Source organism: Giraffa tippelskirchi, chromosome 2, assembly GCF_054371585.1.
Source record: "Giraffa tippelskirchi isolate mGirTip1 chromosome 2, T2T-mGirTip1v1.2.pri, whole genome shotgun sequence".
Taxonomy (NCBI): domain Eukaryota; kingdom Metazoa; phylum Chordata; class Mammalia; order Artiodactyla; family Giraffidae; genus Giraffa; species Giraffa tippelskirchi.
Window position 1 is genome coordinate 126674319 of NC_137276.1, and position 24494 is coordinate 126698812.

The window sequence follows — 24494 nt, forward strand, 5'->3', positions numbered from 1 at the left end:
CTTGCTGGGAAGTTTCTCTCTTTCCATCTCCTGGCAAAGAGACACACCAGAGCACCAGAGCACACAAAAGTGATGTATTGTGATCAACAGAAACCAAAGCCATGGCTCCTCCAAGGACCACCTAGATTTAGAGATATAGTCAAAGCTATGTTTTTCCAGTAGTCATGTATGGATGTGAGAGTTGGACTATAAAGAAAGCTGAGCACTGAAGAACTGATGCTTTTGAACTGTGGTGTTGGACAAGACTTTTGAGAGTCCCTTGGACTTCAAGGAGATCAAATGAGTCAATCCTTAAGAAAATCAGTCCTGAACATTAATTGGAATGACTGATGCTGAAGCTGAAACTCTAGTACTTTGGCCACTTGATGCGAAGAACTGACTCATTGGAAAAGACCCTGATTCTGGGCAAGACTGAAGGCAGGAGAAGAAGGGGATGACAGAGGATGAGATTGTTGGATGGCATCACCGACTCGATGGACATGAGTTTGAGCAAGCTCCAGGAGTTGGTGATGGACGGGGGAGCCTGGCATGCTGCAGTCCACAGGGTCACAAAGAGTCAGACATGACTGAGCAACTGAACTGACTGACTGACTAATGCTCGTTAACCCACGAGAAGTCTCTATTCTTGACTGTGCAAAACAAATCTCACAGAAGAATGTCTACCTCTGGCTCTATAAGAGGGGGTAATGAAAAACAATTATGTGTTTCTGGGTTGGCAGCTTGGCATTGCCAGTCTTCATCATAAGGGGATGAGTGTAATGTGATGTAATCGTCTGTAATAAAGCCAGACACATACAGATGTAGTGAACTGTGATGGATTTTGTCAGCTCAGCGCTGTTACTTTCCTTTAGTAACAGCACTCCAGTCCAGGGATGAGTATGTAACTTGGCTCTGGCCAACCAGAGCACCATATCTGAAAGGGATCCCGTGATTGGTTCCAAGATAAATATTTTAGCCAATAGAAGGCCTGCTAGGATTTTTGTTGGTGCTAACAGGAAAGAGGAAGTTTCTCCTTTTAAACTGGAGATGGAAGCCTGGAGCAAGGTGGTCATCTTATTACCAGAAGAGGAAAGCTGAACTGAGAATGAGACAGAACTTGTAGACATCATTTTACCACCTTTATCCAACCATAGCAAGACTTTACAGTTATGTGTGCTAGTAGACACATTCTCTTTTAGCATTTCCCCCCCCTTGGAACAATTTGAGTTAGATTTTTGTCACTTGCAACTGAGGGATTTTTGATTATACATCCTGATAATGTGCAGTTCTTGGTTCTGTATGACCTCATGGTAGCCAGCCTCCAAGATGACCCTCAATGAACTTTATTTCCTAAAAATCATATCCTTGTGTAGTCCCTCCCTACACTGAATTAGGGCTGGTCTGTGTGACTAGAGAAAGCAGCAGATGCAATGGTGTATGATTTCTAAGCCTAGATCCAAAAACTGCCTTGCAGCTTCTGCCTTGGCTATTTGAGGCTCTCATTCTGGGGGAAGCCAGTCACAGTGTTGCGGGACCACTCAGGAAGCTCATGTGAAGAGGTCTACACAAAGAGCACTCAGGTGTCCTACAAAGAACTGGCACCAATTAGCCAGACATGTGCATGTGCCACCTTGGAAGTGGACCTTCCAGCCCCACTTAAGCCTTCAGATGACTGCAGCCCAGCTGACATCTTGACTGCAATCTTGTAAGGGATCCTGAGTTAGAACTACCCTACCAGCTTGATCCCAAATTCCTGACCCACTGTGGGAAACTGCGAGAGACAAGAAATAATTACTGTTGTGTGTAGTTGCTATATTTTAGAGTAATGTGGAGTAACACAACATTAGGCAACTATCAGACCTCATCTTCTACTTCTCATGTTCTGCCCTGATGAGAAAAACGGGATACTCTAACAGAGGTGCCTAAGTCTCACTTAGTTTCTGAGAGTTGCTGGAAGGGAAGTGACTCTCAGAGTGGAGGCCCTCCCACCATGTGTCCTCTCCTTCCGCAAGTCCCACCTCTGCTGGGCATCACCTCTCTAGTGACTGGCCCTGAGGCCTCGTCCATGGTAGCCCTTGAGTTTCCACAGGAGAACTTAGGCCTCCTGGACTTGTGTGAGCTCAGGGCTCACCATGTCCCTTGCAATAATGAGGCTACTTCTTGTCTTCTCTCTGTGTCCCTTTAACCTTTGACTTGTCCGTGAAGTTCGGAATGTGTAATGTTGTATATATCATATGATATCTCAGAGGTCTGGCTTGGCCATTTTCCCTTCCATCGTTGAATAAATAACTTTAAAGCAGAGCAGCCTAATAGAAATTTTTGTCAAGATAAAAATGTTCTATATCTTCACCATCCAATACAGTATACACGAGGCATATGAGATCACTGATCACTTGAAATATGACCAGTGTGATATGAGTAGAATTTTTAATTATATTTAAACAGCCTGATGAGTTAGTTATATTAGCTAAATCTAATGTTAAATTATATTTAAACTTTACAAGATGAGTGACTTCTGTATTAGACACTGCAGCTTTAGATGCAGTGGTTGTCAATCTAAACACTTTTCCTCTTGAGCAGAAAGTTTACACTAAGATCAATATGACTTTAGGGAAATGCTTTAAAACCAGTGTCATCCCAATTTTAATGGAAGTCGTTCCTTTGAGTTTTACTTTCAGAATCTCCTCCCACCTTCCCCTCAGGACTCAGACAGGAGCCTAAGACTGACTAATCCCACTGTCCTCCAGATGTGCCCTCACACAACTGAATCCCAGTGATGGGTGTGGCCCACTTTCAAACAGATGCCCTACTATTGGCATCTCAGAGTGGGAACGCATCTAGAAGGTTATCTAGGCCACACTTTCATGGGCCCCTCAGTGCTTATGACTGCATAATTGCTCACTGAGCAGTCCCAACCCAGTGGGTCTAAACATGAAGTGGTTTTAATTTTTCCAATCATTACCTCTAAATTTGATTTACTCTGAAACAAACAAAACAAACTTACAAATAAAAAACAAAAAGCTTTTACCTTAGCACATCTTGGGTAGATTCCATTACTCTCTGGTCACTTTCAGTCCATTAAAAAAAAAAAGACAACCACCTTCTCATAATCTAACTCTATGCCAGCCTACTTCTGGAGGAGAAGGGGACAACAGAGGATGAGATGGTTGGATGGCATCACTGATGCAATGGACATGAGTTTGAGCAAGCTCCAGGAGTTGGTGATGGACAGGGAAGCCTGGCGTGCTGAGTCCATGGGGTCACAAAAAGTCAGACATAACTGAGCGACTGAACTGAACTGAACTTTTTTTAGTTTTAAGGTCCTCCAGCCTGTTGGGACAAGAAGGGGTAGGGAAGAAGGGACTACACGGTTCCCTGATCTGGGAGATCCAGCTAGGTGAGGCTGCCTCCGCCACCTCTCAGCTCTGCCTGGTGGCCGACCACACAACTGGGTTGTGTGCTGCCGGGTTCCTTTACCAGAGGGCAGCCCTCTGGAATGGATCCTGGCGAGGCAGCTTGAGACTAGCGATTTCTCTGGGTAAAGACTCCCTGCCACCATCTCCAGTTCAGGCAGGCAAAGGGACAGATCTGCAAGTCCACAGCCCAAGCAGATGTCCACCTGGGGAAGGAGACGCTCTCTCCCTTCTTTCAGCATACCCCCTTCCCATTTCTCTTGCCTGAGCAGGGGTGGACAGTGGGGCACAGAAGGAAATCACTTCCTACTGTGAACTCACCTCCAATCCCCAACCCTCCCCCTCTCCCCCCTCACCGGTTCTTTACCATGTAGAAGAAGCAAGTGGGAAGGTGATCTGATGCGTGTTGATTAGTTGATTATAAAAGCCTAATCTGTTGCCCCTTAGAAAGCCCAGGGAGGTAAAGGGTAGGGGTTGGTGGGGTGGGGGTGGGGAGAGTATGGCTTCTGGTTTCTACTAATTCCCTTTTGAATGTGAGGCATTTAGCACCTCTTTTCTAACCTGGGACTCTAAATGCCAGTTCCGGAGCAATAGGAACACCCTTACCTGGCCCTCCCATTCCTGATTTGGTTTGGTTTAGGTGGTCTTGAGCAGGAAGTGTGGATGTGTAGGGATCTTGGTGAGTTGCTGGATGGTCTCGGGTGAGCTGCTGGCAGAAGGGTTGCAGACAGAGGCTGGCCTGGACGTTCAGAAGCTGGACAGAGACCCCAGCACCAGGCAGCAATTAACTGTCCTGGTGTCCTCATGGTGGGCAGGGGCTGCCCTGCCCCCTGCAAGGCCAGGCAGAAGGGCTCTCACTGCACTGGCCAAGGTCAGAAGGTTAAGCTCTTTGCTAGTCTCTGCTGACTCACGTGTGTGTGTGTGTGTGTGTGTGTGTGTGTGTGTGTGTGTGTGTGTGGCAAGATGGAGCTGGTCAGTTTACAGGACTTCTTGGGGTGGACATGGCTCTAGCATCACTTGGTCTGTGGCAGGGCTTCTTGCACTTCTTATCAGGCAGACTACCCAGCTATGGACATTCTCAGTGACCTGCACATGCAGCTCATGTACACAGACACCTGAAGGCCAGGAGGCTGGGAATAATGCTCAGGACGGGTGCCAGCAACAGCCTGCCTCCCCTTGACCAAACCACCATCATGTCTCAGACACACGAACCCTGTCCCCAACCTATCCAGGAGGAAACACTCTGCTTTTCTTTCTGTGCATAAAGGGAAAACTCACTCCATATCCACCATTCTTGGGGAGGTTTGTGTCACAGATTCCAAGGTGGTTTTCTGAAAACTTGCCTGTATTTCTAAGTATCTGGCTCTTCTCACACTCAGGAACAGAAAAGGAAGAAAGAAAAATCAAATTAAGTCTCCAGGACTTGGCTCCAACAGAGTACCTGCTCCCCATGCACACTTGAGTAAGGGAAAGGGAAAAACACCATTGCTCTTAAAGCGTTCATCTCCAGCTGGATTTTGGCAGTCTTTTCTCTGCCTGAATATGTCCCAGTTCCCAATACCATCTGTTCTCATACACCTGCGGCATTTAAATAGGCCAAATATTCCTGTGACAGGTAATAGGAATGGTTTCTGTAAGCAACCCTGTAAAGGAAATGTAGTTTCTTTAAACTCACTGGGTTCTGAAACTTAATTAGAATATATAGGGATGTCATTCCAAATGAATTCTCAGTAAAAGATAATAAAGCATGATTGCCTTGTCTCTTTATTAAAAAGAGCATATACAGTCGAAAGCTGGGTCAGCCATTTTTTTCTCTTTCAACTGTTTTTTCTTTGTGGTTTGGCTAACTTTCAGAAGACTCTGTTTCTAAAAACAATATTCCATTGGTTCTTAAAAGATGAGTGTTTAACTCACTGCACAAGGTTACATTTTCATTAGAATTATGGTGGCATTTTACATCATTTATTCTCTTACAACAGCGACAACATAGTATGGTCCCATTTTATTTATGAGAATACCGAGGCAAGGAAATTTAGGAAAATTTCTCAAAGTTATATGACTATTGACTGACCTAAGATTTTAAATCGTTATGCCGTCCCAAATATTTAAGCAGTTATGCCACTGTTGACTTTCTGACTGGCCAAGATATTTTCCTTTAGTTCTTAATAACCCCTTGACCAATGTTATCAATTTATTTTACATTCTCTTGTAGTAGGTTCAGATTGATAAGTATATTAACTGCAAGTGTCCTGATTGTTTTTTTATAACTGCCTAAGGAAATGTGTAAGTAAATATGGTCAGATTTTTGTTCCAACTTTTAATATATTGTTTCAGCATTGATCTTGCTGGCAAATCATACTTCCAGTGCTTCTGTTTTAACTGAGAGGCCTTACTAGTCTCCTGGAGTAAACATGAAAGGGAATAATCATGTCAAGTTACTTCCCTTCTCAATGCTTACCTTCTATATGAATAGATCATCTTTTATGTTGTTTTTTTCATGTATACCGTTAACAGTGCATCTGTGTATGCTTGCATTCTTTTCCTGTTTGGTTGTCTTTGTTTTCCCTAAAGCCACCCAGATTTTCCCTCTTTTTCTACAGATGCATAGCCAACTGGCTTTCACCCTTTCTCTCTCCCTTCCTGTTTGTTTTTGTTTATTTATTTATTTTACTTCTTTTCTTTAATCTGTAGTGTGTGCCCTATATCGGGATCAGGGGATTTAGGAGACTGCATTTTGGCCCTGGTCACACAGGCACCAATAGAACACCTCCAGGGATTAAGTGTTTGTACACCCCAAATTCTCAGATATTCAGGCCAGCAATGTGGGTGTGAGCTGGTCATTCTAGGTCACAACAGTGGGAAGCTAAGTCCTAGGTGCCTTGCTAGCGATGGGGGGAAGGGGTAGAGCTGGCTAAGCAGCTCCAGGCAGCTCTCCTAGGCTGTCTGCTCCCCTAGAAACCGGTAGGAATCTTTTCTTTCCAGAAACCTTTTTGTGTGGCTGCTAGGTCCTGGGACCTGTGGAATGTGGAGTTTTGCCTCACTTATTTGCCTAGTTACTGTCCTTTGACCCAACCTGGGACTATGCTTTGACCCAATCTTGACTTCCAGGAGTCTCCCTTTCACTCTTTTAAATAAAAAAGATACTACAAAAATCACCAAATTGCTCATCTCTTAATTTAGGCTGCGGAAGATCAAGACTACAGCCTGGAGAAATAGGGAGTTACCTAAAACCATGGGAGGGCTTCCCTGATGGCTCAGTGGTAAAGAATCTGCTTGGAATGCAGAAGACACAGGAGATGCGGGTTCAATTCCTGGGTAGGGAAGATCCCCTGGAGGAGGAATGGCAACCCACTCTAGTATTCTTCCTGGAAAACCCCATGGACAGAGGATCCTGGCGGGCTACAGTCCATAGGTTTGCAAAGAGTCTGGGGCAACTGAGCACAAGCACATGAAGCCATATGGACCACTTGGAAGGCAAAGGCACTTTGGCAATTTAAGCACAAGTTAGTGCAGGGTGAGGGGGAGTATTCAGTACTTGGAGAGAGACAGAAAAAAAGAAAAATGTTAGGATTGAAAAGAATCTAGAGCCCATCAAGTCCAGTGGTCCCCAAAGCTTGTCTTAGCACAGGGGAGATTCTGCTGTCTTAAAATGACCAATAGAAGGAGGTGCTGGAAAAGGAGGCTTTGCAAAAAAATGTATTTCTGGTCCCCAGATTTATGAACCATTAGAAATTCTGTCTTCTCCAAATCCCCAGTTTATAGATGATGCCCAAGACAGGGATGTGAGTTTTCCAATATCTATGATCATTTAGGACAGAACTAGAATAGAGTCCCCCAGCTTATTGGTTCATTTGTCCTTTTTAGTACAACACAGAAATAATATACCAAGACTGTGCTTGGAGGGTTGGGCGTGAGGAAAGGAAGAACTACCAACAAAATAATGAGTTAAAATACTAAGCAAAAGCTCACTGTATACACACTAAATATAAAATGCATGCTCTTGCTAAGTCGTGTCTGACTCCTTGTGACTCCAAGGACTGTAGTCTGCCAGGCTTCCCTGTACCTGGGATTTCCTAGGCAAGAATATTGGAGTGGGTTGTCATTTCCTTCTCCAGGGGGTCTTCCGACCCAGGGATTGAACACACGCCTCCTGTATTGGCAGGCAGATTCTTTACCATTGAGTCACCTAAAAAGCCCCTAAACATAAAATGTTTATGTTTTTAAAGAAAGCTGAGCACTGAAGAACTGATGCTTTTGAACTGTGGTGTTGGAGAAGACTCTTGAGAGTACCTTGGACTGCAAGGAGATCAAACCAGTCTATCCTAAAGACAATCAGTCCTGAATATTCATTGGAAGGACTGATTCTGAAGCTGAAACTCCAATACTCTGGCCACCTGATGTGAAGAACTGACTCATTTGAAAAGACCCTTATGCTGGGAAAGATTGAAGGCGGGAGGAGAAGGGGATGACAGAGGATGAGATGGTTGGATGGTATCACTGACTCGATGGACATGAGTTTGAGCAAGCTCCAGGAGTTGGTGATGGACAGGGAAGCCTGGCATGCTGTAGTCCATGGGGTTGCAAAGAGTCGGACACGACTGAGTGACTGAACTGAACTGAACTGAAACATAAAATAGATAAAATAGACAGGAACCAACAAGGGCCTACTGTATCACACAGGGAACTATATTCAGTACCTTGTAATAACCTGTAAGGGAAAAGAATCTGAAAAAGAATATATACCAAACTGAATCACTTTGCCGTATACCTGAAACTAATACAACATTGTATACCAACTACACTTCAATTTTTAAAGAAAGAAGAAAAATAAATAGATACTTTTTAAAAAAGCTCACTGTGAAAAGGGCAATAGGGTATAAGGAGGTAAAAGGCAGATCACCCAGAATAATGTTTGTTCTCAAACTCAAAAGCATTCTGACGCCAGGCATGTCAAACAGATAAACTAACTTGATCCAGATCCAGGAAACTATTGCCCCAAGTATGTTTTATAACTCCTGCTTTCTCCTCTCTCCCTTCCAAGGTGTGGGTTGGACCTGATGCATGGAGGTTAGGTGGATTCCCTGGGAAGATTTAGAGATATAGAGTCCAGGAAATCACTACAGCTCTTGTGTTCCCAGCAAAGAAGTGACAGTAGGAATGTATAATGCAGCTGTCTTTTCCAAGGGGAACAAAAGGCCAGGTGACCCTGAAGGAAAGAATATTTTAGCTCAAATATTTTTTAAAAAGCTTGCTAAAGCTCAGAGCCATTCCTCTAAGCTTCCTTCCCTGCCATATTCATATCACATTTATTATTATTATTTTTTACAGCAGTGCAACAGCAAGGCAGAAACTACCATTCTGCCGAACAAATTCAGGTCAATTTTTTTGGTTGTCTGTCTTGTTGCTGCACTTTAAGAAATCCGTTCAGTAAATATAGCAGGCCAGTAGCATGACTGGCCTTTTCCCCAGTTTGAGTCAGCCCTAGGCATAGCTGCTTTTAAGGAACAGGATCTTTCTTTAACCCTTCAGATGGTGCCAGGGCAAATACCTCAGTATATTCACAAGTCAAGGGACAATATTTCTGGTGTGGAAATGTTTGGCAGGCTGGAATATCTGGGTGGCTTTTCCCACTGTAGGGATTCAAGTAAACCATTGTCATTCTTCCCTCTTTAGCAAGAGAAAGGAAAATCCCAGCCACTAGAGAATTAGTTCTGGCTTAAGAACATGGGTTTTTCTTTCCTGGAAATAGGGTCTGGCTCAGTGAGATGCCCTTAGACTTGGTGTTTTGTGTTGCCAAGATGCCTGCTTCTGGCAAGCTACAGGGGAAAGAGGCTGCTTGAGAGAGTCTTGATGCCCCTCAGAATGACACAAAACCTCTATTATTTAACAGTTATTCAGTACAAAAGAAATTTTATCCCAAGAGTAAGGCTTAGCCAATCTGACAAATAGGAGTATTTTAAGAATTATAAACAGAAATCAGATCACGTTAAATAGTTCATGTCTAAGCATAATACAAGTTAAATTGCCTTACAGGCTGAATAGGGAAACAAAGAAGTTAGTTGTGGATTTGCAGTGTTGTGAGTGTATCTGTAACTGGCAGCGCAGGGACTGGGTAAGCCAATTTCCTGTGCCCTCTGGCCAAGGCCTCACAAACACCTCAGCACCTGGACACTCCTAAGACTCCTCTGTTAATGACCCTGTGTGATGGAAGCTACTGGGTCAATAGTGAAGTTGACCCAGATACAGGGCCAGACCATGATGTGACACAGAACTCAGTCTCTTCCAGACCCTTGTAATAATCACTTGGTATCCAGAAATTTTCCTAAGAGTTTTGCTCACGAAATTATCACCCACTGTAGGTGTTCTCCAAGCATAGTCTGTGGCCACTTGGGGAGTCCAAAACTGTCTCAGGTGGCCCATGAGGTCAAAACTAGTTTCAGGATAATACTAAGATGCCATTAACCTTTTTCACTGCGTTGACATTTGCATGGATGATACACAAGTCAAGGTGGAGAAAACCTCTGGTGCCTTAGCTCAAGTCCAGGTAGTGGTACCAAACAATACTATCAGTTATTGCATTCACTGTCACACACTCAAAGTACCAAAAAAGGCCCATCTCTTTCATTGAAGAATGTCTTTGACAGGACTTCCCAAGTGGTCCAGTGGTTAAGAATCCACCTGCCAATGCAAGGGACATGGTTTTTTGACCTTTGGTCCAGGAAGTTCCACATGCCACAGAGCAACTAAGCCTGCATGCTGCAGCTACTGAGCCCACATGCTGTAGAGCCTGTGCTCCACAGCAAGAGAAGCCACTGCAGTGAGAAGCCTGAGCACTGAACTAGAGAGGAGGTTCCACTCAACATAATAAAAGAAAGCTCGCGCATAGCAATGAAGACCCAGCACAGACAAAAACATAATAAATAAATAAAATTTAAAAAAAGAATGTCCTTGACAAAGCCATTAACATTATTTGTTGTATTAAATCTAGACCTTTGGGATACATTTTTTAAATATTCTATGTGAAGAAATGGAAAATAAGCATAAAGAACATCTGCTACAAACTGAAGTACCATGTTTGTCTCAAGGAAAAGCACTTGTGTAATTGAGTTACAAGCTAAACTAGCTGCCTTTGTCAAGAACCATTAATTTTACTTGAAAGAAAAACAGAGACAAATCACAGTTATTCAAACTTGGGCATTTAGCATATTTTTTTTTCAAAAATAAAAAAGTAAGCCTGTCACTTTCAAGAAAATAACTGACAGTATTTTGTTGCCAGTGGTAAAATTGAGCCTTCAAAAAAAAGTTAGAATTTTTAAAAACTTGTATCAGCCACCATGATCTTCACAGCTTATACTTTACTGATGATATCATTGTCAATGACAAATGTAATTTTTGATGCTGTATAATATAATGTATCTTACATTTTGAACATCTGCATAACTCAGTGAATCAATATTTTCCAAGTGACCAATGCCTGGTGTTACAAAATTGCTGCTGCTGCTGCTAAGTCGCTTCAGTTGTGTCCGACTCTGTGCGACCCCATAGACGGCAGCCCACCAGGCTCCGCCGTCCCCGGGATCCTCCAGGCAAGAACACTGGAGTGGGTTGCCATTGCCTTCTCCAGTGCATGAAAGGGAAAAGTGAAAGTGAAGTCGCACAGTCGTGTCTGACTCTTAGCGACCCCATGGACTAGCCTACCAGGCTCCTCCGTCCATGGGATTTTTAGGCAAGAGTACTGGAGTGGGGTGCCATTGCCTTCTCCGGTTACAAAATTAGGCATGGGTAAAAACTACAAAGTGGATCAATGGATTTTAATCCAACAGAGATGAAAAAATCACTCTTTCGTTTTTAAGTTCCACATTGCAACTAACATTTAAGAAACTACCACTTGTACAGTTCTGGCGTAGTATCAAAGAGTATACAATTATCTGAAAGAGTTCATAAAATACTCCTCTCTTTTCCAATGACATATCTGTGCAAAGTCAGATTTTCTCTGTATACTTAAACTAAAACAATACAGACTAAATGTGGAAGTAGATAGAATCCAGCTGTCTTCTCTTAAGCCAGGTTTAAAGAGATTTGCAAAAGTGTAAAACAATGTCACTGTTCTCATTACTTCATTTTGTTTTGGAAAATATAATTATTTTCCAAAAAAATGTATTACTGAAGTGAGTATTGGATGAGTTAATCAATATTATTCTTGAATGAATTAAATAAATACCTTAAAATTTTCCACTTTAATTTTCAGTGTGTTAAGTATCAGTAGTTAAAAACTAAATAAGTGAAAAATCTTCATGATTCTCAATCATTTTTAAGAATGTAAAAGGGTCTTAAGTTTAAAAAATTGAGAACTATCGATCTTCTGAAACCTCATGCAATAAAGCTACTCAAACTAGGAAGCATGGGAGAGTGGACAAAACATGTGCTCCGGACTTAGACCTAGGTTCAGATTCTGTCTTTACCATTTGATAGCTGTTTGATCTAATGAATCATTTAACTGCTTCAAGTTTCAGTTTCCTCATCTATAAGATGGGAGTTATGATACCCAACTTACAGATTATTTGAGGGTTGGGGATAACACTTATAAGGTACTTAACACAATGCCTCACAATAAACCAAATATTTATTGATTGAATGAATTTAGTAAGATATTCAGTATATCAATGACTGCTTTGGGTTGCAAGGATCAGAAATTGTTTAAATGGTTAAAAATACAAACAAACAAAAAACACCAAAAAAAAAAATTTACCTTCCATTAAAGAAGTCCAGAGACAGCAAGGCACAACAATGCCATAGACTCATGTTCTTCCTATCTCTTTGCTCCGATTCCTCAGCATTGACCTTCCTCCTTAGGCAGGTGGCAAGGTGGTAGCAGTAGCTCCAAGGGATCACATCCAGGAAGAATAATGTCCTAAAGAAGAGAGATTTTTTTCCCCCATATTTGCCTTTCTCTTAGGAAAAAGGAAACTTTCTGTATTGCCCTTAGTTTACTTACCCTCATATTCATTTCTGAATCTGGTCTCACGTCCATTCCTGAACCGATCCCTGGCCCGAAGGATGGGACATGCCTTTGACCAATCAGGTCCACTTATTGGGCCGGAGGTGGGATCAAGTTTCCTGAGGCACTGGCTTGACAGGTGAAGGGCTGATAACTGAACAAAATCAGGGCTTTGCAAGGAAGGGAAAGGGAGAACAGAAGCAACTAGTAGGCAATCAGGGCTTCCCAGGTGACTCAGTGTTAAAGAATCCACCTGCCAGTGCAGAGAAGACAGGGTTGAATTGTTGGGTCAGGAAGATTCCCTGGAGAAGGAAATGGCAACCCACTCCAGTATTCTTGCCTGGGAAATCCTATGTACAGAGGAGCCTGGCAGGATCATGGGCTCAAGAAAGAGTCAGACACAACTTAGTGACTAAACAACAATAGCATTAGGCAATTAGACAGGGTTCACTACATCCAGTAAATAAAATTCTAAGATGGTGGGTCCCAGTACTGGTTGGCAGACTGGCTACATAGAAGCCACCTGGGAACTTGTTAAAAAATATAGCTCAAACTGTGCTGTACATATGAATTACCCTGAGATCTTATTAAAATGCAAATTCTACATTTATAACAAGTGTGCAGATAATATAGCCAAGCTCTAGTGTATGAACCCTACTTTGATTACCAAAGATATAGACTGCCACCTCCAAATTACTGACTTGGTCTCCCAGGTGACCACGGTCAGAGAATTGGGATCAAAGTGATAGAACATCAACAATATCGAGATTGGCATTCATTCACTCATTCATTCATTCATTCAATAAGCATTCATAGAAACCTCTACCCTGCCATGTCTGGTGCTCACTGCTGAAAGCAGAGTCCACATTCTGGCTGGGGAGAGAGAACAGGCAGATCGATAAGCAGATGTTGTTAATATAATGTGAGAAAAGCTATGAACTGTGATTGAGGGGCAAGAAGTGACTCACTGGTGAAGATGAGGTGACAGGCAGGGAAGGCTGCACAGAGAAGGACTTCAAACTGGCCTTTCTTTGGTGACCAGGGTGAGACAATGTGGGTGCGTGAAAGCATGAAAATACGAATGAACAAAGTACATTCAGGCATAGTGAGAAGGTCTCTCTGTGTCTCATGTACAGGCTGAGATGGGGGTGGAGAAAGATAAGGTCAAAAAGCTTGGCTGGGGCTAGATGATGGAGAGGCCTTAAATGCCGTCTTAAATCACTCTACAGCTGTTCTCAAGTTTGCTTCCTAGAGTCCCTTGGAGAGCTTAAAAAAATCCTGATGCCCCAGGCCACATCTGAGGTCAGTTACAATAAATCATACTTTTGGGGAGGGGGTCGGACGGTGACAGAGAGGCAGCATCAGTACATTTTAGAGCAGGTGAGGCAATGTGCAGCCAAATTGAGAACCACAGCTCAGCACACAGCGCCTGCTCAACCTGTTTGCATAGAACATGCATTTCAATGTGGTTACAGCCCATCCTTCCTAAATGCACTTTTCATTTCAATTTGATATTCAAAATTAGAATTATTAAAAGGCTTTTATGCCACAGAGGCCATGTGATGGGCATTGGAATGGCGCTCCCCCTGCAATGGGCCTGTGGGGTGCAGGGAGATGAAGCCTGCTCTTTGTTCTCCTGCCTGCATCTGTGAAAGCTGATCCCTGTGTAGCCACAGCCAGGCAGAGGGCACCCCTTTCTCTCACTAGCCTAGACCACAGGGATCTTTGACTGGAGTCCACAGAGTGTTTGGCGAATGAGAACACCTCCCCTGTTCCCTTGTATGAACTGAATACCTACTGGGGAATTGGGGCATATTTTCACTTGATGAGATGAAAAGATGAACTCTCCACACTGTGAAAGCTGACAGAAGAATCTTTTTGTAGGCGCTTCACAATATGAATTTGGAACGCCTGCTCTTGGTTTTGATTTCTGTATTCAGCTGCTAAAATGTTTTTCTTAATAAAAGTTGTCCCTTCTTGTTTCTCACCATTCAAGTCCCTGAAGTAATCTTGAAAGTGTCCAAATGTTGCCCTGGAACTTTTGCAGTGGTTGTCCCCTCAAGTTGCAGAATTTCTGGAGTGTTTTGAATTTAACAAAAAAATACTTAAAACTGTTCCATGTATAAAACATAAACACAACTCAAAAACAGCACTCCAAACTTGTTTACCATCCAGCTCAGGCCCCTAGTTTTTAGCCAATAAAATATTCAGGCATTCTTAATGGAATGGAACAAGTTCTTCCTGTGGGAGACAATGGAGACTGGAGACTGATGTATGCAAATACCACAGCCCAGCAGGTTCCTGGGAATGCAGGCCTGGCTTTGGGCTGACTCGGGTTTGGCCTTAATGACTATTTTGACTGTGTCCTCTTTTACAATTCCCCACCCAGCACACGCGAGGTGAAGTTCTGCTCTATTTTCCGAATTAAACTGGTGTCCAACAAGCCTTCTGGGGTCCCTTCTGCTTTCCCTCGGAGAGGCCCCCAAATGAGGGAGAGATGCCATCCCACCTTCCCAGCGATTCACAGGCCTTTGCTGCATACTTTTTAAATAATTCACTCAGCCTCTTCTCTCTGTGATAGCCAAGGCTTCCCCACAACCAAAGGATGTGTAATCACCTTGAAAAGAAAAATAAAACAAACATTCATCTGCAGCTCTGACTCAAAAGAGCTGGATTCTATGGAAATTACAGGCTTTCACTCTGGCTGTGCAGATGTGACCAGGAATCCATGCTGTAGCTAATGCGGGAGGGGAGCTGGACTCCATGTGCTCGGAGTGCCAGTCTGTGGGTGGCCCGGGCCAGCGGGCTCAGCCAGCCCCTCCTGGATAGGATTGGGCTGGGTTGAGTCCCTGAGCTGGAAGCCCCGCTGATGCCTGACCACTTTCAGGGAGAATATGTAATTAGTAAACAAAGCCTCAGCAGCTCCCACCCTGGGCCTGCATTTCCACAGCCTCAGTCTTGCATGGCCTCCCATTCCTGCGGCTGCGGCTGCTCCAACCCAGCGCCTGGCTCTCCCAAGGCCCCACTCGGATACAAACAAGCCGGCCTTTGATGACAGGAAGGGAGTGGAGTTTTAATCTTGGTTCAGGGAGATGTTACCTCCCTCTTTGTGGATCAGCGATTGCTTTCAAAATACCGGGAATCATTATTTTACCTTACAGGAAGGGTTATTCTGTGCCATGATTAATTTAGCTGAGGCTCTTAGAAAACAGTAAAAGCTGAGTGGCCTTATTAGTCCCCATTTTAAAAAGCACTTGAACATCCCCGGGCAGCAGGTCTGATGAGAAGTGCTACTTATCGTGACCCTCTGGTACATTCCTTCTTCTGAGCGGATTCTCACAGGGCTTTTTAGTCGCTCTGATGAAAATGCACTGGTTCCAAATGAATCAAATAGGAATTAAGCAGAAATGTAATTTTTATCTTTAAAGAAGATCAATTCCAGATTCTAATGAATGAAAGAGAAGAAATCATTTCATGCTAACCAGAAGGGAGACACATCCTGCATTTTGGAGAGAAGTGGAACAAGGGTTTGGGTTTAAAGTTTAATTAAAAAATGTCTGCCTAAAAGAACAGCTCAACTGAAACTTGCTCACACTCTGGGGCTCCAGAGCTGCTCTCATCTCTTCTCCCTGCCCCTTCCCCTTCACTTCTTCATTCTCTCCTTTTCTCTCACCCAGTGAAGAATAGCATGGAGGAAAGGATGTCTTCATAAGACACATGAGGATATCTTCAGTGGTACAGAAAAGGCAGGGATTACAAATGCAAGGGATGAATTGGTAGAGAGAGGGACTTCACCCCAGCTCTGGGGAAGACCCTAAAGGGAGCAGCCCCTTTGCCTACAAACCCATACCACCAGCAGCCAGGGCGTCAGCAAGAGCTCTGGAAGCTGAGGGGTTTCCTGTAAACCAGTCCCAAGCTGTACCTCTGTCACCAAAGATGTACCAGGATGTGCCAAACTCTCATCCCATTTGACAGTTTTTTAACTTGTCCTTTACATGTGCTTTTAATTTTTATTTAATAAAGGAACAGATGCTTTATAATTAAAGACCACTTGGTGATTAAAATCAGTTTTACTGATGGCTAACAAACACAAGGAAAAGCTGATATAAATCTTTATGAGGCCCACGGCTGCTTTTTGACAATCCCTCCTCTCCCAACTTTGTTTTTGCTGAAACGGCATGTCTCTCACTTTCCCCCAACTTTGTTTTGGCCTAGTAATTCTATCCTGTCACACAACTGCTCATCCTCTATCCTCCTGGTTTTGATTACCAACTGTTGTTTATTTTAAATGTAGTTACTGGCTAATTAAATAAAAATTAACTACATTTAGAGACAGGGTTGTCAACTATTGGGTTATTGCTTCTTCCTTTGGCAAATATTCCTCCTTCTTCAGGCAGTTATGACAGCAGAAATTCCAGAGGCAAAGTCTTTGTATAGACCCCTTAGGGCAACTACCTGCTACACCCAGAGTTTCATGAAGTCAGGTGGGATGCTATCTTCACCCATCAGGACCTAGAGCAAGTTGGGCTGTAACTGGAGCTGCTTCCTGTTGTGATTTAGTTAAACCATTTCTGATTCAAGACAGACTCTCCTATCAGAAGGTCAGGTTTATTTCACTGAAAAAGGAAGAAAAAAAAAAAACACCATCTTCTGCTTTTCTTCATTTTGGGGACAGCTAGAATGCGTCTTCCTTTCCACCCAAACACTGAACTCTACTCAGTTGGGTGAAGGAGAGGCTGGCTCCCTTCCTGGGTTGGGTGGAACACATGGACTAAATCAGTCAAACTCAGAGAGCAGCTGAGCTGGAGGCTTCCTACTCTCAGGTCAAGCCCATTGTGCTAACCACCTAGGTAATCTGATATGGGTATCATTTATTCTAAAATGAGAACAAGAAACACATCAGTGACAGAATTCAATAGTCCAAGCCTTTTTCAGTCTCAGTCTGTGCTTCTGTAGATTGTACAGATGTGTATAAGTTATACATAGTTGTGTCTCCATGTTATCATTGCCTTCTCATCAGGAGATGTCTTCTCCTGTCTTTGCCTATTGAATTCAGGCCCATCTCCTCTTTTATGAAGATATTCCCTGAGATACTGAGTTAAGTCCCAGCTCCATTACTTAACAGCCTTATTATCCTAATAAGGAAAATGGGGCATTATTGTTAAGATCAAAAGGTTAGCAAGTGTGAAGGATATTAAGTTCTTCACAGATGTAAGGCACCATTATAATTTCATTATGACTCATTATTATTGCATTCTAGAATGCTATTTTGGGCATTCATTTTATGGTACCTTACATCATTACTTAATTGTTCCTGATATGCCTGCTTGTTTTCTCTTTAGGTTGTAAATGAATAGAAAGTAAATAATCAAAGATAGATTTATCTACAAGGGTGACACAACCTTATTTATAATAGCAAAAAATGGAAAATTGCCTAAAAGTACAATATAAAGGACTGGGATTGGTTTTAAAAAGTGGATTATATATTCATTTAATGGACTATAGTTTGGCTATTAAAATGGAAGGAAAGAATGAAAAGAGCTAAAAGGCGCACCACTCTTAAAATGAGAGTATTAGATTAACTTTAAAATCATAATTTTCTATGTTAACTTATAAAAGAGCTGAAGTTGCAAAGCAAACAACAGGTCTAAAACCTAAGGAAGGGACAAGGTCTGCAGAGAGAAAGGGAATACAAAGTATTCACTTGGGGTAGATGTCATCAGATACCATTGTATGCGTTAAGACACTCAGACATGTCCGACTCTTTGGGATCCCATGGGCAGTAACCAGCCAGGCTCCTCTGTCCATGGAATTCTCCAGGCAAGAATACTGGAGTGGGTTTCCATTCCCTTCTCCAGGGGATCTTCCTGACCCAGAGATCGAACGTGGGCCTCCTGCGTTGCAGGTAGATTCTTTACCATCTGTGCCACCAGGGAAGTCAATGATGAGTATTTCTCAATAAATTTATGACTGAAATGCATGATTACAATGTGTAATTTAAAACCAGCTTGGTGACAGCACTTGAACTTCCTAAAGAATTCTGCAAACACGAGGCTATCTGCAGAGCTCAACTCTTCTTAGAACCTATCATTGTGAGTCAGTCACCATACACAGTGAGAACACCAGGGTCTCCCTATCACTAGGGCTTTCCTAGTGGCTCATTCAGATACCAGTGAAAGTGAAAGCCACTCATTCGTGTCCAACTCTTTGCAACCCCATGGACTATACAGTCCATGGAATTCTCCAGGCCAGAATACTGGAATAGGTAGCCTTTCCCTTCTCCAGGGGATCTTCCCAACCCAGGGATTGAACCCATGTCTCCCGCAACGCAGGCGGATTCTTTCCCAACTAAGCTATCTGGGAAGCCCTCAGATACCAGTAAGTGGGTTTAAATGAAACAGCTGATAAGTTGGTGAAGACAGAATACAGGCTGACAGTTCAGTTCAGTTCAGTCTCTCAGTCGTGTCCGACTCTGTGACCCCATGAACCGCAGCACGCCAGGCCTCCCTGTCCATCACCAACTGCCCGAGTCTACCCAAACCCATGTCCATTGAGTCAGTGATGCCATCCAGCCATCTCATCCTCTGTCGTCCCCTTCTCCTCCTGCCCTCAGTCTTTCCCAGCATCAGGGTCTTTTCAAATGAGTCAGCTCTTCGCATCAGGTGGCCAAAGTGTTGGAATTTCAGCTTCAATATCAGTCCTTCCGATGAACACCCAGGACTGATCTTTAGGATGGACTGGTTGGATCTCCCTTGGAGTCTCCTTGCAGTCCAAGAGACTCTCAAGAGTCTTCCCCAGCACCACAGTTTAAAAGCATCAATTCTTCGGTGCTCAACTTTCTTTATAGTCCAACTCTCACATCCATATATGGTTACTGTAAAAACCATAGCCTTGACTAGACGGACCTTTGTTGACAGGCTGACAGACAAGTATGAAACCTGAGGGCCACAGAATTTGGGGAATTCTATACTTCTTTCGGGCTCATTCTCCACAACCCCTACACTTGCTCACAGAAAAAACTAGAAAGAGCCCAAAGTTGGGTCTATCATGTTGTAGAGCTAGGAGAGTAGTAGAGTCATTTTGCGGGAGGGACAAGAAATACTGATTGGATCTATCTCTCCTACCTCCATTAGGGAGAAAGAAAACAAAACCCTTCATCTTTAGAAGGAAAGTGCATCAAGCACTGCTGCCCTTAAGGCATTGGAGAAAACTCATTGCAAATGGGTGAAAGGAGCAGAAGCAAAAAATAAGGGAGGGATATGGCTCAGACAGGAAAGAATCTGCCTGCAATGCGGGAGACCGGGGTTCAATCTCTGGGTTGGCAAGACCCCCTGGAGGAGGGCATGGCAACCCACTCCAGTATTCTTGCCTGAAGAATTTCATGGACAGAGGAGCCTGGCAGGCTACAGTCCATGGGGTTGCAAAGAGTTGGAAATGACTAACACACACACATAATAGAGCTTCCCTGGTAGCTCAACTGGTAAAGAATCTGCATGCAATGCAGGAGACAACAGTTTGATTCCTGGGTTGGGAAGATCCCCCTGGAGAAGGGATAGGCTACCAACTCCAGTATTGGGCTTCCCTGGTGGCTCAGACAGTAAAGAATCTGCCTGCAATGCAGGAAACCTGGGTTTGATCCCTAGGTTAGGACGATCCCCTGGAGGATGGGCATGGCAACCCACTCCAGTATTCTTGTCTGGAGGATCCCATGGACAGAGAAGCCTGGTGGGCAACAGTCCATGGGGTTGCAAAGAGTTGGACATGACTGAGCGACGAAGCACAGCACAGTACAGGATTACACATGGGGCCTACAAACACAGCCAGGATAGGGTAAGAGAACTGAAAGGCCGTATCTCATATGATGCATGCCTAAGACTGAGGCTTATTCAGGACACAGAGGATAGATTCCTGCACCATACCTCCCCCACCACAAGCTAGCAACAAGTTACTTGAATAACAACAGTAGAATACTGAGAGAGAAATGAAAGAAAAATAAGAGTAGACCAAGAAACTCTTGCTGCGGAACAATGCAAAGAGAACACCTAAAATTCAGAATCAAACAGACATTGTCCTGGTAAATTCACTTCCAACCTAAGCACAAGGTATGTCTATGAAAAATTTGAAGGCTGTGATACACTGAAGAAAAGCACAGCAATCCAAACCTAGAATGCTTCAAGTCACTACATTAAAGGTCTAACAGAAAGAAAGGTACTTTCATATTAAGGCTTATAAACTACTTTTTCCAGTCTCTACTAAGCTACACAAGATGATCTGCTTTCAAGAGAAAATCAAAAGGCATATGAAAAGGCAAGAAAATATATACTCCAAAGAAACAAAGCAAACACTAGAACCAGATACAGTTATGACACAGATGTTAGAACTATCTGACAGGGAATTTTAAATATGTTAATGGTCCTAATGAAAAAGGTGGACAACATGTAAGATCAGATGGTTAATAAAGCAGTAAGAAAGAAACTGTGAGAAAGAATCAAATTACATCAAAATGCTGGAAATGAAAAACACAATAATAGAGATAAAGAATGCCTTAGACAGTTTCATTAATAGACTCAGATAGATGGGGCATGAATCAGTAAACTTGAAGATAGGTCAATATAAATTACCAAGAATGAAACACAAATAGAAAAAAGAGTGGGATGAAAGATAAAGCATAATATCCAAGAGTTACAGGACAATATTAAATATTCTAATATATGCATAATTAGAATCCTAGGAGAGAGGGGGACACAAGATACATTTTAAGAAATAATCACCAAGATTTATCTAAATTTAATGTTAAACACTAAACCACAGATCTAAGAAGTTCAGAGAGCATAAAGGTAGGATGATATAACACACATACATACCTAGGTATATCGTAAGATTCAAAGTGCTGAAAACCAATGACAAAGAAAAAACATTGAAGGAAGCCACAGAAAAAGAAACATACAGAGGAACAAAGAAGAGTTGCAACAGAATTCTTCTCAGAAATAATGTAAGCCAGAAGACAGTGAAGTGACATCTTTAAAGTACTAAAAGAAAAAAGAAAAAAAAACACCACAAAACCAAAACCCTGTCAACCCAGAATCCTCTACCCAGCAAAAATACCTTTCAAAAAAGAAAAATACTTTTTCTGACTTACAAAACTGGAGCAATTTATTACGAGGAAACTCGTTTTATAAGAAATGTTAGGCGTGTGGGGTGGGGCGGGGCCTCTGGGCTGCCCCCGCCGCCGCGCACAGAGTCGGGCAGCCGCAGCGCGCGGCCAGAGATGCTGAGCCAGCCACTGCTTCGCCTAGTGTCGGGATGGAAGATGAAGCTGCTGCTGGGCATCGCGCTGCTCACCTACGTGGCCTCTGTTCGGGGCAACTCGGTTAACATGAGGTCCACCCAGGAAAATGGGGAGCTCAGAATTGAGAGCAGGATTGAAGAGATCCTTGAACCACTAAGGGAGAAAATCAGAGATTTGGAAAAGATCTTCACCCAGAAATACCCGCCAGTAAAATTTTTACCAGAAAAGGACCGTAAAAGAATTTTGGTAACTAGGGGCACAGGCTTTGTGGATTCACACCTCACAGACAAACTCATGATGGACGGTCACAAAGTGACCGCGGTGGACAACTTCTTCACGGGCAGGAAGAGGAACGTGGAGCACTGGATTGGTCACAAGAACTTTGAGCTGATCAACCACGACGTGGTGGACCCACTGTACATCGAAGTGGACCAGATCTACCACCTGGCCTCTCCTGCCTCGCTTCCCAACTACATGTACAACCCCATCAAGACATTGAAGACCAACACCATCGGAACACTGAACATGCTGGGGCTGGCAAAGCGAGTTGGGGCCCGTCTACTCCTGGCCTTCACCTCAGAGGTGTACGGAGACCCTGAAGTCCACCCACAAACCGAGGATTACTGGGGCCACATGAATCCCATAGGACCCCGAGCCTGCTATGACGAAGGGAAGCGAGTCACCGAGACCATGTGCTACGCCTACATGAAGCAGGAGGGCGTGAAGGTGCGCGTGGCCAGGATCTTCAAAACCTTCAGGTCCCGAATGCACATGAACGATGGCCGGGTGGTCAGCAACTTCATCCTGAAGGTGCTGCAGGGGGAGCCGCTCACGGTGTACGGATCCGGATCACAGACAAGGGCCTTCCAGTACGTCAGCGACCTGGTGAACGGCCTCGTGGCACTCATGAACAGCAACGTCAGCAGCCCTGTCAACCTGGGGAACCCGGAAGAACACACCATCCTAGAATTGGCTCAGCTCGTCAAAATCCTCGTTGGCAGTGGGAGTGAAATTCAGTTTCTTTCTGAAGCCCAGGACGACCCCCAGAAAAGGAAACCAGACATCAAGAAAGCAAAGCTGATGCTGGGGTGGGAGCCAGTGGTCCCGCTGGAGGAAGGGTTAAACAAAGCCATCCACTACTTCTGGAAAGAACTCGAGTACCAGGCAAATAACCAGTACATCCCCAAACCAAAGCCAGCAAGGATAAAGAAAGGACAGACACGCCATAACTGAAAACCTCGCCTTTCGGGACCGTAGATGCCCTATTTCACACTTGACAGGATGTATTTTTTTTTTTTTTAAAGAAAGACTAACTAAAACAGGTGTCATGAAGAAAAAAACTGGAATTCATACTGAAGCTTGCTTTAAGAAATGGATGTGCCTAAAAACTCCCCTAAAAAAACTGCAGATTTTGCCTTGTACTTTTTAAAATCTTTTTATGTAAAATAGTGTCGATGCATCTCTGTATATATTCAAGTTTTTTATCTTGCTGTGAAAGCCTATGTCGTGACTGTCGTCGACAGTTTTATTTACTGGTTTCTTTGTGAAGCTGAAAAGGAACATTAAATGAGGTGAAAATGCAAAAGAAAAAAAAAAGAAATGTTAAAGGAAGCTCTTCATGCAAAAAGAATATTAGACTGAAGCTTGGATCCACACAGAGAAATGAAGATTGTGGAATTGGGATAAATAAATAAAGTAAAATAAAATTCATTTCTTTTCTTATCTTTGATTGCTCTAAAAGATAACTATTCAATGTTGGAAGCAATGATAGTAGCAATGTATTCTGTGTTCACAGTGCATGTAAAAGTGAAAGGTATGAAAATGATAACACAAAGGACAGAAGGGAGGAGTTGAGACTGTATTGCTGCTAGGTCCATAAAAGAGTATAATATTTGGAGGCAGACCAGATTAATTAAAGATATATAGTGAAACCACTTGAGAGACCACTAAAAAAAATTTTTTTACAGAGGAAAGAGTAATAAACAGGGGAGATGAAACAGAATAATTAAACATTCTCAATTAACACAAGAGAAAGCAGGAAAAGAAAAAAGCACAGAGGGAACAAGTGAACTCACATTAAATTTAAAGACAGATTGGTTAAAAGTAAAAGGATAAATGAAGGAAAATATGTCATGAAAGCACTAATCAAAAAAAAAAAAAGCTAGAGCAGCTGTTATTAAAGAAAACCAAAACGAGATATTATCAGGGAGAAAGAGGTATATACTACATAATGATAAAAGATTTAGTTTTCCAAGAAAATGTAACCAATCAACTTGTGAATGTACCTAATAGCACAACTTCAGTAGACATGTAGCAAAAAAAGATGGACCTGAAAGGAGAAATGTACAATTACCTCTTAGTAATCAATAGGAGATTACTTAGCTCAAACTGGGGTCTCCTGCATTGCTGGTGGATTCTTTACCAGCTGAGCTACCAGAGAAGCTCTCAATCAGTAGAAGATCACTTGGCTGCTTCCCAGTGGTGCTACTGGTAAAGAACCAACCTGCCAAAGCAGGAGACATAAGAGACACCGGTTCAATCCCTGGGTTCGGGAAGATCCCCTGGAAATGGCAACCCACTCCAGTATCCTTGCCTGGAAAATCCCTCGGACAGAGGAGCCTTGTGGGCTACAGTCCATACAGTCACAAAGAGTCGAATATGACTCAAGCAACTTAGCACAGAACAGCACAATCAATAGTGGTGAATAGTTAATTAACACGGAAATAGAAGCCCTGAAGAACACTATTAACAACCAGACCAAATTGGCACGTATAGAACACTCTGTCCAACAACAGCAGGATACACTTTCTTTTCA

The 24494-nt window shown here is 43.1% G+C and overlaps 1 protein-coding gene across 3 annotated transcripts; it reads left to right on the forward strand.

Annotated features, from left to right (window-relative positions):
* The first annotated feature begins 21597 nt into the window (after positions 1-21597).
* LOC145539157 (UDP-glucuronic acid decarboxylase 1-like) lies at positions 21598-23389 on the forward strand. Of its 3 annotated transcripts, none has more exons than XM_081572710.1 (2): positions 21659-22679; positions 22775-23389. In XM_081572710.1, exons 1-2 carry the CDS (start codon positions 21659-21661, stop codon positions 22849-22851), a joined length of 1098 nt encoding a protein of 365 aa, XP_081428836.1. In that variant the 3' UTR covers positions 22852-23389. The 3 variants fall into 3 exon arrangements, with proteins under 3 accessions (XP_081428835.1, XP_081428836.1, XP_081428837.1); XM_081572711.1 differs by having other exon boundaries at positions 21659-22616; positions 22779-23389; XM_081572709.1 differs by having other exon boundaries at positions 21598-23389.
* Positions 23390-24494: the final 1105 nt, after the last annotated feature.